Raw genomic sequence first — 15,686 nt, forward strand, 5'->3', positions numbered from 1 at the left:
CCACAAGCCATAGGTAAGGTTTTACAGTGAAATAGGTATGCCACCAATGCAATTCTGAAGTCTTATATATCCACAGTGCGATTTCAACTGATTGTTAAATGTATATAACATTCCCACCTTCTTTAACATTCCCACCTTGTTTAACATTAAATAGTCCAAATATGACATGATTCCACTATTTGTATCCGTTTGCATCACTTTCAATGAGGGACTTTTATTTTGAAGACGAACCGCAAATTCCACTATTGTGGCTAGCTTCACATAGGTCTCACAACCGTACAGTCTGCCCCCACCCGCGGAACTCCAGTCCCTGCAGATGATCTGGAGGAAATGTTATGAAGACAGGTTTTAAACCAATAATCATACGTTAGCAAGCAACTAGCTAGCATTTCACAGGTAAAAATTAGAACGTGTGGATTTAAAGCACACATTGAAGAGCTGCTGAATCACCATCTCTGGAAAATGGATCCAGGATACTAATTACATCTCGCTATTTGAAATACGTGTCAATTCATCTCCTCACTGGCTTTCTTTCACCACCAACAACATACCAGGCCGACGACGACAGCTAGCTAGCGGGTATTGCTAGCCACCTAGCTAACATACTGCTAGCTACTGGTAAGATGTTCTTGCATTTTCAATTCGTATCTTTCTTGGTAACTAATTTCACAACTATCACAAGTGTGACAATGTCAGAGTACAGCTCGATCAAATATATTATAATGTTACTTGCCATGGTAAACAAACTTAAAGATAGATAGCCAGCTACTTATGATAGCTAGTAAGTTAGCTAATGCACTCGTGACGTACGTATCAGTGATGGAGTTGGTTTGCTCTGTGTCCTAGAGGATGCTGATTATTTATAGATGGTAACAATCAGCTAAATACTGGAACAACAATTAAATGCAGGTCGTTGTAGATACAATATCCACGTCCTTACTGAAATTGTAATTAAACATGGGACTTTGGAGGTAGCTTTGCTGTTTCACATAATTAAGTCACCTTCACCACTGTTTTCGTCATTATTCCGTCAAGACAACGCGAGGTAGTATCATACCTCAACTCTATCTAGCCAGCAAACCAGGCTATGTATCTAGCCGAGAAGGTTGCCATTGCGGCCCGCAGTTCGGGGCGTTCCGAACCCCTCTTTATACTTAATATGCCATTTAGCAGACGCTTTTATCCAAAGCGATTTACAGTCATGTGTGCATACATTTTTACGTCAAGACAACGCGAGGTAGTATCATACCTCAACTCTATCTAGCCAGCAAACCAGGCTATGTAGCTAGCCGAGAAGGGTGCAGTTCGGGGCGTTCCGAACCCCTCTTTATACTTAATATGCCATTTAGCAGACGCTTTTATCCAAAGCGACTTACAGTCATGTGTGCATAAATTTTTGTATGGGTGGTCCCTGGAATCGAACACACTACCCTGGCGTTACAAGCGCCATGTTCTACCAATTGAGCTACAGAGGACCACAATACTTCTATTGGTCCATTTTTAAGTTAGGACTCTGGTACAAAGGTGGGAGCCGGGGGCGCTCCAGTACAGTAGGGGGCGGTAATGCACCATAACATTGGATGCCAACTGCTTGTAAACCCCACAGAAGAAGTGATGGGGCAACAACCCATAGCTAGTGATGGGGAAACTAAGCTTCCTGAAGCATTGAGGTTTTCCACCTCCAAACCAATCAGGTGGTTGTTCAACGAAACGAAGCTTCGGACGTCATTGATCACATGCTTCTGATAAATTAATACAGGCATCGGCACACTGCTTTGAAGTACACTGCTTAGCGATTTCATCGTGTGCCTCAGAGCTCCAGTTTCAAACATAGCATCACTAGGTAGACAGTGTCCTTCGCCCCCGCCTATCGGGCACTGCTTTCCCGCAGTTCTGTTAACGATGGCGAGGGCATGTGTTCGGCAGGCAGGAGCAAAGGACTCTGTGCTAGCTAGCCAGGACTCCAGTACACAGCAGGCGGTATAGGTAGCTAGCTATCACACCTGTAGACTGTACTTCGCTCCCACCTGTTGGGCACTGTTTTCCCGCAGTTCTGTTAACGAAGGCGAGGGCAGGTTAGTGAAGGACACTGGGTGCTAGCTAGCTGGCGGGATAGGTAGCTAACTAGCTAATACTTTTATTTCCCTTTTGACCCACATTTTAATCGCATAGACAATCAGAGGAAATCCAGAATATCAAAAGTGTCACTCAAGCATGAAGATGGCGTGCTTGAGGGGGAGGGGGGGGGGGCGTTCATGCAGGAACCATTGGGATGCTCGGGGGGGGGACGTTCATGCAGGCCGCAATCACACACTAAGCTAGCCTGCTTCTAGCTATACACGACGTGGATGCTATGCAGAGGTTGCTCCCCCTCACCCATTGAGGGACAACGTTTCTGATGTCCCGCTTTCTCTGAGTTAAGTAAGCCAGGTAAAGGCTACCTTGGAACTTGGGGTCAAGGGCGTTTTGACCCATTGTCACCAATTATGTATATTGTCACCCATGCAGAAGAGTTTTGCACTGTCTCGCTGCAGTCGCACGTCAGGCAAATCATGATGACATTGCAAGAATGAGAGAGAATCTCAAGCCTATAGCTTAAATACTTGCGTGAGTACCAATCAAGCAGTTTTGCTTGTACTAGTCAATGTCGTCTTCATTTGATAGAAAGCATAACATATAGGTACTATAGATCTATTATATCAGGCCTATGTCTGAATGCTGACACACTAGCCACAACATCAAGATCCGTCCCTTTAGGCAGCCCAAGAGAAATGTGAAGAAATAGCCACATTTGTTTATTTACTATGAGACCTTGGCCAGCCAGCAGGTGTGATGGAGTCATTTTCATGTTTTGAAACACCATCAAGAGCACCATTTTCCAATTAATCGTGAAAATGCAGTATTTTAAACTGCAGTATTTCAGAATATTCCTGACTGTACAGCACTTTTGTGTACCTATGTTTAATGTTTATAGGAGTCTTTCTGCAGTTTTAGTTTTGCTCGCAGCAAAACTAACAAGACATTGTCTTGTACAATAAATGGACAATCTGGCTATTGAAAAATGTGAGGCCACTGCAATAGGCTACATCCTTTCCATATTGGTTGCAATTCAGTGTTACTGGTAAGAGTTGGTTTGCATGTTGTGTGAATCATATCTCCCATCAGTGCTTACATAACCAGTCAGTGCCGCCTGCAGAGTAGACCACTCTGACCATATTCAACTGTTGCCTTAACCTGTGCCATTATTAGCCTGTGAAGATGATTCGATTTGCGGGGGCCTGCTTTCTCTCACATGGCTCAGTCATTACGCTAGCCTTCTCTGATTTCCTGCTCTCAGAGAAAGGAAGGCTTTGATTGCTCGACCCAGAGCTCACCTCTTGTCAGATGAGGCACCTGAGAGGTTTACTGTGTATCTTGTATTTTGCCAGTGGTGCTGTTTCATTGGTAAACTTTGACCAGGAGCGCTAGCTCTGTTACCCCTACCCTAAAATTTGTATTTTCAATAACCCTATTTCAATATTATGTCACAGTGTTAAAAATGTGTTGTCATGAAGGTGGCAGTTACAAATGTTTTGCTATATATTGGACAGAAATGACCTGCCTAGCTAGGCCCAACTGTAATCATAAAACAGTAAATTGCCCAATCAAAAAGGAAATTGCTTAATCAGTTTGGCTATGTGGCATTTCAAGCAGTATTTGCTAGTGATTGTGGAAAAAATCGATAGTTACATATCGCAATATTATTTTGGACTAATTTATATTGATACTTTGACTTCCATTTATTTTGATATACACTGAACAAAAATCTAAATGCAACATGTAAAGTGTTGGTCTCATGTTTCATGAGCTGAAATAAAGATCCCTGAAGTTTTCCATATGCACAAAGAACATATTTCTCTCAAATTTAATGCACAAATTTGTTTACATCCCTGTTAGTGAGCATTTCTCTTTTGCCAAGATAATCCATCCACCTGACAGGTGTGGCATATCAAGAAGCTGATTAAACAATATGATCATTACACAGGTGCACCTTGTGCTGGGGACAATAAAAGGCCACTCTAAAATGTGTGGTTTTGTCACACATCACAATGCCACAGATACCTCAAGTTTTGAGGGAGCGTGCAATTGGCATTCTGACTGCAGGAATGTCCACCAGAGCTGTTGCCAGAGAATGTAATGTTCATTTCTCTACCATAAGCCGCCTTCAACGTCATTTTAGATCATTTGGCAGTATGTCGAACCAGCCTCACAACTGCAGACCACGTGTAATTACGCCAGCCCAGGACCTCCACATCTGGCTTCTTCACCTGCGGGATCATCTGAGGGGGGAGTGCTGAGGATTATTTCTGTCTGTAATGAAGCCCTTTTGTGAGGAAAAACTAATTCTGATTGGCTGGGTCTGGCTCCCCAGAGGGGCGGCCTGGCTCACAAGTGGGTGGGGCTATGCCCTCCCAGGCCCATCCATGGCTGCGACCCTGCCCAGTCATATGAAATCCATAGATTAGGGCCTAATTAATTTATTTCAATTGACTGATTTCCTTATAGGAACTGTAACTCGGTAAAGTCTTAGACATTGTTCCATGTTGCGTTTATTTTTGTTCAGTGTGTGTGTAATTTATTTATTTATTTATTTGCTAGGGAGCGTTACCTAGCACTAGTCGGCTGTACCTGCTCCAAAACTATTTTTTGTCTTATAGCTTGTTATTCATGTTATTTTTTAAATGGTTAGCCAATTTGTTTTCAGCACTTTTGTTTCCATGACTGATCAAAACTCATTTTGTCATGCTCTCTCTCTCTGCAGCAGACATACACTACATGACCAAAAGTATGTGGACACCTGCTCGTCAAACATCTCATTCCAAAATCATGGGCACTGATATGGAGTTGGTCCCCCTTTGCTGCTATAACAGCCTCCACTCTTCTGGGAAGGCTTTCCACTAGATGTTGGAACATTCAGCCACAAGAGCAGTAGTGAGGTCGGGCACTGCTGTTGGACGATTAGGTAAGGCTAGCAGTCGGCGTTCCAATTCACCCCAAAGGTGTTCCATGGGGTTGAGGTCAGGGCTCTGTGCAGGCCAGTGAAGTTCTTCCACACCTATCTCGACAAACCATTTCTGTACGGACCTCACTTTGTGCACGGGGGCATTGTCATGCTGAAACAGGAAAGTGCTTCCCCAAACTGTTGCCACAAAGTTGGAAGCACAGAATCGTCTAGAATGTCATTGTATGCTGTAGCATTAAGATTTCCCTTCACTGGAACTAAGGGGCCTAGCCTGAACCATGAAAAACCGCCCCAGACCATTATTCTTCCTTCACCAAACTTTACAGATGGTACTATACATTGGGGCAGGTAGCGTTCTCCTGGCATCCGCCAAACCCAGATTCGTCTGTCGCACTGCCAAATTGTGAAGTGTTATTCATCACTCCAGAGAACGCGTTTCCACTGCTCCAGAGTCCGATGGCAGCGAGCTTTACACCACTCCAACCGACGCTTGGCATTGCACATGGTGATCTTAGGTTTGTGTGCGGCTACTCGGCAATGGAAACCCATTTCATGAAGCTCCCGATGAACAGTTCTTGTGCTGTCGTTGCTTCCAGAGGCAGTTTGGAACTCGGTAGTGAGTGTTGCAACCGAGGACAGACGATTTTTACGCACTACGCGATTCAGCACTCGGCGGTCTTGTTCTGTGAGCTTGTGTGGCCTACCACTTCGCGGCTGAGCCGTTGTTGCTCCTAGACGTTTCCACTTCACAATAACAGCACTTACAGTTGACCGGGCAGCTCTAGCAGGGCAGAAATTTGACGACCTGACTTGTTGGAAAGGTGGCATCCTATGACGGTGCCACGTTGAATGTCACTGAGCTCTTCAGTAAGGCCATTCTACTGCCAATGTTTGTGTATGGAGATTGCATGGCTGTGTGCTCAATTTTATACACGGGTGTGGTTGAAATAGCCGAATCCACTAATTTGAAGGGGTGTCCACATACTTTTGTAAATATAGTGTATATTGAGCAATACATTTGCAGTATCGAATCGCAATACATCTAGAATCGCAATACATCTCTTATCGGCACCTAAGTATTGTGATAATATTGTATCGTGAGGTCCCTGGCAATTCCCAGCCCTAGTTTTTGCCCATAGATTCCATCTCAGCCTCATGACATCTTATTCATTAGAGTTGAATCCAATTGGCGGAAGGCAGCCTAATGGTAGCTTGTTTCTTAGACAGGTTTGAATTATTTTGTAATTGTTGTTCAGGCCCCTGAGGCATTGAAATTCAGCAGCTGAATAACACACAATGAGTATTTTGCAGTCTGTTGTGTGCTGCAGGCTGTTTCAGTCATAGCCACTCCAAATGGCACACCATCAGCAAATGAATGGCACGTACAGCCTGTATTTCATGTCTCCATCTCCGGGCACACATACTATCCAGACGGTCTGGTGCTTTCACTGCGTTCTGCGTGGCTATTTCTTTTTGCGGAGGACTTAGGCCTAGTAGGCTAATATTTGAGGATGCCTTGACCCATCAGCTCAAACACAACCATCTTTAACAGATATAGGCTACTGGTAAGCTGATCTGGTTGTGGAGTGTTTGTCTTTCTGGGTGGAGTTTCAAAGGCACCACTTGCAAATGTATCTAGTTTCTACTGACTGAGTAGTCCAGATGTAGGCGCTGGACTACTTTGTTAAATGATCACGTGGTCTGGCTCTAGATGTAGCCTAAGCCTCGTTTCTGAATTGTAGATACTAGGTGGAGCCAACATTTTATCACCATTAAGAAGGCTACTGGGAACAAGATACAAGCGTGCCCAGTTTTTACATGGCCACATAGATTTGTTATTTGCTGCCACTACACTGCTGAGGTCCCTAGTGCATTAGCGCCCACACATTTGTAAGTAAATTATGCTACTCCGAGAAGGAAGGTAAACAAACCAATGAAGAAGGCTCAGGCAATATTTCCTTTGTGTTGTTGATGGATGAAGAAAAATCTAGATCTACATACATGCAGTGGCACCTTAAATTAAGATTCTAGACCGTTATAGGCCTAGTTGCTTTGTTGACCATTCATAGTAGTAAGCCTAGTGTGCCTTTTTTGACAACTGAGAATAACCTTCCATTGGCGTTTTACCAGCCTTTGACGTCTGCATAATATTGTAAGGGCATGACCTGAAGTTGAGCACACAATTAAACTTTATCCATATCTGAGGCCTGTGGACAGGTAATTAGGCTTTATTGTGAAAGGAGAAACTAAACAAATGGGCCACAGGCGTCATTGAGGAAATTGAATGAACTAGAGCTGCTGTAATCAAACATTCGGCTACCTTTCAGTGAAAGGCCAGTTATGTACAGATTCTGCCAGAGAAACTCTCAACAGGATTCATGCCTATTTTAGATCACAGCCTCACTTTTTATGAACCAATTCATATTATTCTTCGAGTTTACTCGAGGTACTTGTCCTCCTCCTGTTCTGTGCTAAGTTTGTTTGCCTGTCAGGTTTTTTGTTCAGGCTCGCCATTTGGTCAGGCCTAGTCCAGAGCCGTATATAGGCTTCAATCTTCCTGGTTTTTGCTTTGTAGCTGTCATGGTTAATTTCCTAATTTGACATCATCATATTTTGGAAAACGACCCATTAGCCTAGATAATAAAACTTTTGGTGCCACTGATAACATGGTGCCCTGCCCACTAACGTTCTCTGATTTTAAGAATAGCCGACACACAGCTGAGCAAGAAGAAAGCAGGGTTGGGTTGCTATGACGACTATGATGAATGTTATTACCTCAGGGCCGATGCTATGGCTGTAGGCGGAATAAAAGATGATAGACTGGGAAGCAAGCAGGTCACATGACCAGTTGAGTGAGGATGTTAGACTTCCATTCTCTTCTATCTTTCTAGAGATGTTTCTTTCAGATCCAGCATGCTTTGCACACACTCAGTAGGCTAATATTTCCTCTATGAATTACGCCTTAAGCCTAGTTTATACCCTATGTACAGACGCATGAAAGAACTACAAGTAGCTACGCAAAATGGTGTGCGTAGCAAACCTACAGACGTGCAGCCCCACAATTCATAATTTGACACAAGAACGCAGGCTCTCCATTTTGCGTACTGGTTTTGTGTTGCGTACGTAAGGTATAAACCAGCTTTAATTGTTTTAGATGGGAAAGCAAGACAGCTATCAAAGATGTGTGGATGAGTGTGTCATAGACCTTATTCTCACTAGGTATCCAAACGCTTTTTATATCTCATGCCGACATTCAGCAGTAAAATTTACCAACATGTTTAGACAGTGATTTTGAAGAGAAAGCTTAGGCCTAAAACAATGTTGTTTAGGGTGGGCAGTGCCTTCAGAAAGTATTCACACCCCTTGACTTTTTCCACATTTTGTTGTGTCACAGCGTGAATTAAAAATTGATTAAATTGAGATTTTTTGATACTGGCCTACACACTATTCATAATGTCAAAGTGGAATTATGTTTGTCGGAATTGATACAAATTAATACAAAATGAAAAGCTGAAATGCCAATAAGTATTCAACACCTTTGGTATGGCAAGCCTAAATAAGTTCAGGAGTAAAAATGTGCTTAACAAGTCACATAATAAGTTGCATGGACTCACTCTGTTTACAATAATAGTGTTTAACATGATTTTTGAATGACTACATCATCTCTGTACCCCATACAATTATCTGTAAGTTCTCTCAGTCGAGCAGTGAATTTCAAACCCAGATTCACCCACAAATGTAAGGGCTTTATTGGCATGGGAAACATATGTTAACATTGCCAAAGCAGGTGAAGTAGATAGTAAACAAAAGTGAAATAAATATTAACAGTAAACATTACACTCAGAAGTTCCAAAAGAATAAAGACATTTCAAATGTAATATTATGTATATATACAGTATTGTAACAATGTGCAAATAGTTCAAGTACAAATGGGAAAATAAATAAACATAAATATGGGTTGTATTTACAATGGTGTTTGTTCTTCACTGGTTTCCCTTTTCTTGTGGCAACAGGTCACAAATATTGCTGCTGTGACAGCACACTGTGGTATTTCAACCAATAGATAAGGGAGTTTATCAAAATTGGGTTTGTTTTCTAATTCTTTGTGGATCTCTGTAATGTGAGGGAAATATGTGTCTCTAATATGGTCATATATTTGGCAGGAGGATAGGAAGTGCAGCTCAGTTTCCACCTCATTTTGTGGGCAGTGTGCACATAGCCTGTCTTCTCTTGAGAGCCAGGTCTGCCTACGGTGGGCTCTCTCAATAGCAAGGCTATGCTCACTGAATCTGTACATAGTCAAAGCTTTCCTTAAGTTTGGGTCAGTAACAGTGATCAGGTATTCTGCCACTGTGTACTCTCTGTTTAGGGCCAAATAGCATTCCAGTTTGCTCTGTTTTTTTGTTAATTCTTTCCAATGTGTCAAGTAATTATGTTTTTGTTTTCTCATGAACTCATGAACTGTAGCTCAGTTGGTAGAGCATGGCACTTGCAACGCCAGGGTTGTGGGTTCGTTTCCCACGGGGGGCCAGTATGAAAATGTATGCACTCACTAACTGTAAGTCGCTCTGGATAAGAGCGTCTGCTAAATAACTAAAATGTAAATGTAAATGTAAAGACCAGGAAGGTTTTCCAATGCCTCGCAAAGAAGGGCTCCTATTGGTAGATGGGTAAAAAAAAAAAAGCAGACAATGAATATCCCTTTGAGCATGGTGAAGCTATTAATTACACTTTGGATGGTGTATCAATAGACCCAGTCACTTTTATTTTATTTTATTTTATTTCACCTTTATTTAACCAGGTAAACCAGTTGAGAACAAGTTCTCATTTACAACTGCGACCTGGCCAAGATAAAGCAAAGCAGTGTGATAAAAACAACAACACAGAGTTACATATGGGGTAAAACAAAACAAAGTCAAAAATGCAACAGAAATACATATATATATACAGTGTGTGCAAATGTAGCAAGTTATGGAGGTAAGGCAATAAATAGGCTATAGTGCAAAATAATTACAATTAGTATTAACACTGGAATGATAGATGTGCAAGAGATGATGTGCAAATAGAGATACTGGGGTACAAATGAGCAAAATAAATAACAATATAGGGATGAGGTAGTTGGGCGGGCTAATTTCAGATGGGCTGTGTACAGGTGCAGTGATCGGTAAGGTGCTCTGACAACTGATGCTTAAAGTTAGTGAGGGAGATAAGTGTCTCCAGCTTCAGAGATTTTTGCAATAAACACTACAAAGATACAGGCGTCCTTCCTAACTCAGTTGCCAGAGAGGAAGGAAACCGCTCAGGGATTTCACAATGAGGCCAATGGTATCTTTAAAACAGTTGGAGTTTAATGGCTGTGATAGGAGAACACTGAGGATAGATCAACAACACTGTAGTTACTCCACAATACTAACTTAAATGACAGAGTGAAAAGAAGTAAGCCTGTACAGAACAAACATTTTGCAAAACATGCATCCTGTTTGCAATAAGGCACTAAAGTAAAACTGCAAAACAATTGTCAAAGAAATTAACTTTATGTCCTCAATACAAAGCGTTATGTTTGGGGCAATTCCAACAACACATCATTGAGTACCACTCTTCATATTTTCAAGCATGGTGGTGGATGCATCATGTAATGGTTATGCTTGTCATCGGCAAGGACTAGATTTTTTTTTTGGGATAAAAAGAAACGGAATAGAGCTAAGCACATGCAAAATTCTTGAGGGAAAACCTGGTTTAGTCTGCTTTCCAACAGACACTGGGAGATTAATTTACTATGTAGCTTTATTGTTTTAGTTAGAACAATTCTGATGAAAAGGAGGTGGATTACACCGAGATGTGGCCTATTTTCTTTCCCTTTTGTTGTCACGCGGAGGTCCGCGCACTCTGATTTGCTCAAAGTCAAGTTGTTGGCTACCGACAGGCAGGCGATTCTACATGTAGAAATGTCCGGTTTGTCGGTACCAGGCCGGTACGCAGCAGGCGGTGTTTTTTTGTTCTAGCAAGAGAAGGAACGGCCTCTTACTGTGCTCTGTAGGTCTACCTACTGGCAGTCCGTTTTCTCAGTGTATCTGAGCTCTTTGTTATTGAGTCTTTTTTACCAAAAAGTATTTGAAATACTTTGGTGCATCTTCAGTTGAGCCACTAGTTCACCTTCTGGTGAGACGAGAATAGTAATTGGGAATTTAATGTAGGCTTTCTAAAACATTACAGGAAAAACACTAGAGCTGGGAATTGCCAGGGACCTCACGATACGATATTACCACGATACTTAGGTGCTGATACTATATGTATTGCGATTCTTATGATTGTCACGATTCTATATGTATTGTGATTCGATACTGTGATTTTATTGCGATTCGATGTCTGCTGCAGAGGGACGAGAGAGCCATGAGAACTAGTTTTGATCTGTCATGGTGGAAATAAAAGTGCTGAAAAAAAATTGGCTCCCTATTTAAAAAGAATATGGAGAACAAGCTATGAAGGACAAATACTGGAGTTGAATATATAATAATACAGAGCAGTGATAAGTGTCCACTTTGAGAGAGCACACTACTAGATGTGGATGGGTTGTCTGTCAAATAGGCTATAGGCTATATTTTACCTTTGTGTTTGTATTGTCTCCTGCTCTCCAATTACTCCTCTGACAGGTGCTGTAGCACTGGTTTTAGACTACAATCCTTGATTCCACATGTCAGACACCTCCATTAAGTCGCTTCAGTCTCTTTTAGTATGTTAAAATCTGTCCTGTAGCCTAAACGGTACTTGGAGACATAATTTGCTATGTCAGTCCAGCTATCAATCTCAAATCTCTGTCCACAGGTTGATTTGTGAGATATTTTGACACTTAGCAAAAACTGCTTTTCGAGCAGAAGTGTCTGCTCTAATCACTGAATCATGCCTTAATTTCCACCCCATTGCCAACGAGGCAGATTTCTAGTTTTGCTGGGTCGAGAGCGGCGAGAGACTTGCAGCCCAATCGATTCTCCACAAGCAGTACCTAATCAGAGTATTTCATTATATGATAGTAGTATTAATCTTATCAAAATGTGTTGTATTGGAAGAGGAGTACTAGGTGTTTGAATGTGGCACAATGAGACCTATAGCCTATGATGCACAATAAACTCACTGGTCCATTTCCTGGTTATGTTGAATTGCAACGTGTATTTTGAATTCCAACATCTTAGTCATGGGTTGGTGAAGTTGTAAAGGTGGATGTGGAGAAAGCTTATTTCCACATTTCATATCCCCTGTCCTTTGGGCTACATTTCCATAAATCCTTAGCTGGATTACTTCTCATGTTCTCAAACACTTGAGTTTGCAGTCCTCACTACAGATTATTTGACAGATCTGATCTGTCTTCTGTGAGATAATGCAGTACTATAGCTCAGAAAATGCCCTCTCTCTAAGGTTAGATAAGTACCTCATCAGATGGGCTTATAATTCAACATCGGCACAGTTTTTCTGGGAATATCAGATACCTGTCAGGCATACCAGAATGCCACAGGCCTTGCAAGCATTACTTTGTGGTGTCATGAATTAATGAATTTAGCTCCCTTAAAGTAACTGTCCAGTGTTTCCAGATTTCTATGAAATGTTTGTTTAGGAAAAACATTCCCTATTCCCTCAACCCTTGCTCTCTTTACGTGACACAAAGACCTATTCGCACGGGACTAGTATTACTAGAGAACGTTGGTTATGTCATTATTACTACAGAATGTCCATTATTCCAGAGGACGATTTGGATGGGATTAGTTTTTTCCAAACCTCTGTAATTCTTATATATATTTTTCAATAAATTGACAGTTATGACGGAAGCCTGGAGGTTTTTATTCTAGGCGTGAAAATACAGAATGACAGTATAGGTCCAGGTGATGGGGCCACACTGATACCTCAAGCTTGGTTCCAAAGTTTCTAAACCATACCAAACCGTCTTTGGTATAGTGTCGCCATAATATTTGAATTGAGGAAGTGTGATCATAATCATTAGGATATTTTAGCGACCCGCAGTACGTCCTAAATGCCCCCCAACCTTTAGATGTGAGCTAAACAGTGCAATTGCACTTGAGATGCATTTTAAAGCTATGGATGAGAAAGTTAACCAGTGCTTAATTTGAGCCGGAACAGGATGCGGCACCTCTCCTTTTTGGACTGTTTTGTTATGAACCTATTTGGCCGGATCCGGTACCTCTCCTGGCATGAAAAATTATTTTCACTTTTTGCAATGTAAAAATTATAATAAAAGCAATTCAAGTTAATTTGAGTTGCCTCTTCGTTAATTCTCCTGACCCTACAAAAAAAGTAATGTGAAAAAGTTGATTTTCAGCCGGGGCCTAATATTCTAAGAATAGATTTGGGTTGGGCCGGCCCGGGTTTATGGTTTGTGCAACATTGTAACCTATGTTTGAGACCAACACATGGCCGTGGCTGTGTGAGAAGCGCGCCAGTATCTCTCACATAACTAGAATGAGATTCACTTTCTATGATCTCTCTCCCTCTCTGCTCTGATAGACATGAGCCTGCAACTCTCATCTCTCCAGCGTTGCACTTCATCATTTATTTCCTTATAGAATCATAGCAGCGCGAAGGGTTCTGAGCGAACTCCAGCACCCCTGAAAAATTGAAATACATTTGCCAAAGTTATAGAATTACTGATGTCTGTTCTGAAATAAATGAAATAATTCAGAATAGCCTACTACCAACCTTCCCAGTCGTATCATACTGACTACAGAAAGACAATCGGTCTCTAGTTGTGTAATCACTTTATTTTTGCAACACTTTTGAAATACAGTGTACACTAAGTTTCACTACCATGTACCTGTCTATTAGCAGAACATTTGGGCAAAATTATTTTTGAGAATATTACATTTTTACCAAAAGCAGTAATTAAGTGCAATATATTTATTTGGAATGTGGTCCTTTCAGTTTGGCTAGTAATCTCATTTTATTTTTGATTCAGTAATTCTTGGGGAGTCCTTTGGGTCTGTAGCGGTTGGGGTCACCTCCATTGCGTCCCCAGCGGTTAGCCGCCTGGTCAGCTGCTGAGTCCTCGTGTCCTCGACCACTGGAACCCTGAACCATCTCCCGGGCATCACTGAGAGAGGATAAATATTACATAAGTTACTCGTCAATGACAGTGAACGAATAATGGTAAAATTGTCTCTCTGACCAGACACTATTTTAAACAAAAAGTGTCATAAAGAACTAAATAGAGAAAGGAGAACGTTTTTGTGAGATCAGTTGATGACCAACTGAACCACATTATAAGCGTCTCTCAGATATTTGAGAATCACCCACCTGATGACTCCTGCTGCCCACCTGCCCCCTGGTCCTCTCCTGGCAGCATCATAGTTGCCCCGGGCGTGGAAGTACTTGTCTGAGTTTTTCCAGTTGGCGTCCTTCATGTCGCCGTATGCACGCCACATGTCTTTAGCACCTGCAGGGTCAGGAGTACACCGACGTTGAGTGTGACACTTACAAAGAACATTACAACTTTTCAAACCACTAGCCTCAAGAAATAACAATTACTTTAAAGGAGTCATCAAATTTTGCTCTTGATTTCTGTATCTATTTCTGTCAACAATGAAGAAACAATGATTAAAGTGTAAAAAACGGACCTCGAGCAGCTTCACCAGGGAAGCGGTACCACTGGGCCTGAGCCCCCACAACAAGGGTCAGAACAAGTCCAGCTAGAAGCACCTTCATACCTGCAGATGTGACAGACTGAAAGAAACATGGAAAGAGTGAGAGAGAACGTAGGCTACGATATGAATTGCTAACATATTTACAGATCATTTATCTGACTTAAACTGCGACTGCATCATATTACAGAGTCATCTCTTACCTTACAGCTCCTTAGTTAGTTAGTCAGTCAGGCAGTTTGAACTCCCTCGTGTTTTGTGTTGGTTTGTGGTCCGCAGCTTGTTCTTATATTCCACCCAGACCAGGGAGGAGTTGAGTTTTCCAACAGCTGGAATTCCCTAACTTCGTCCTACCAGGCTATTACGATCAGAAGTCTCTGCCCGGTACACAAGATCAGGAATTTCCAGGTCATGACAAGATGAATTAGAGGACCTGCTCTGAAGCCTTAGGCAATAAGAAAAATACTCCTCAATTGTGTAACTAGGCCTACTGCTTAAAAAACCAAGGCATCAAAATGTGATGTGTCAGCATTAATAAGACTGTGTATAAATAATTCAATCTCATGGGGGAAATGCGGTTTGTTTTTCAACTTTTAAAGTCGTAATTGTCATGATGGATGAGGTTCCAAAAGTTTGCCTCTCACCTGATATGAGAGAATCATTCCTTATGATATGATTCATTATAGACTACTATAGTATGGTAGACTACAGGTATTTAATAGACATAGACATGAAAGGCAATTTGCATGTCCACATCTGACGGATTGCACCTTTATTTTACAGATTACACAACTACTGCTCCCCTCACACCTATGCTGCTGTTCATTGATTATTGATTGCCATTACCATTAGTATCTATCTATTTATCCTGCTACTGGTCACTATTACTCTTGTTTACAAATCAAATTTAAATCAAATTGTATTGGTCGCATACACATATTTAGCAGATGTTATTGTGGGTGTAGCAAAATGCTTGTGTTCCTAGCTACAGCAGTGCAGTAATATCTAACAATTCACAACAACACACATAGATCTAAAAGTAA

At 41.6% G+C, this 15,686-nt stretch overlaps 2 protein-coding genes across 2 annotated transcripts in view; one reads left to right on the forward strand and one right to left on the reverse strand.

Moving 5' to 3' along the window:
- The first annotated feature begins 305 nt into the window (after nucleotides 1-305).
- Nucleotides 306-15,686, forward strand: part of LOC311111286 (MAP kinase-activating death domain protein-like) — an 81,317-nt gene continuing 65,936 nt past the window's right edge. The window contains exon 1 of the mRNA XM_084154001.1: nucleotides 306-618. The gene's annotated coding sequence lies outside the window, so the exon portion shown is untranslated. The remainder of the gene's footprint in view (nucleotides 619-15,686) is intronic.
- LOC311111551 (serum amyloid A-5 protein-like) lies at nucleotides 13,748-14,907 on the reverse strand. Its single transcript, XM_084154303.1, has 4 exons — nucleotides 14,847-14,907; nucleotides 14,620-14,725; nucleotides 14,300-14,438; nucleotides 13,748-14,096 (listed from the first exon to the last, which is right to left on the reverse strand). The coding sequence occupies exons 2-4, from the start codon at nucleotides 14,705-14,707 to the stop codon at nucleotides 13,958-13,960; spliced, it is 366 nt and encodes a 121-aa protein (XP_084010429.1). The 5' UTR covers nucleotides 14,708-14,725; nucleotides 14,847-14,907; the 3' UTR covers nucleotides 13,748-13,957.

This window comes from Coregonus lavaretus, assembly GCF_964263955.1.
Source record: "Coregonus lavaretus genome assembly, chromosome: 37".
In the NCBI taxonomy this organism is placed as follows: Eukaryota; Metazoa; Chordata; class Actinopteri; order Salmoniformes; family Salmonidae; genus Coregonus; species Coregonus lavaretus.

What these genes read in the sequence shown, in the direction of transcription:
- LOC311111551 (XM_084154303.1), bottom strand. Translation starts at nt 14,707, where the DNA reads ATGAAGGTGCTTCTAGCTGGACTTGTTCTGACCCTTGTTGTGGGGGCT. An exon ending in CCCTGGTGAAGCTGCTCGAG is followed by an intron (nt 14,439 to 14,619) that starts GTCCGTTTTTTA and finishes CTGACCCTGCAG; the next exon opens with GTGCTAAAGACATGTGGCGT. An exon ending in TGGGCAGCAGGAGTCATCAG is followed by an intron (nt 14,097 to 14,299) that starts GTGGGTGATTCT and finishes ATCCTCTCTCAG; the next exon opens with TGATGCCCGGGAGATGGTTC.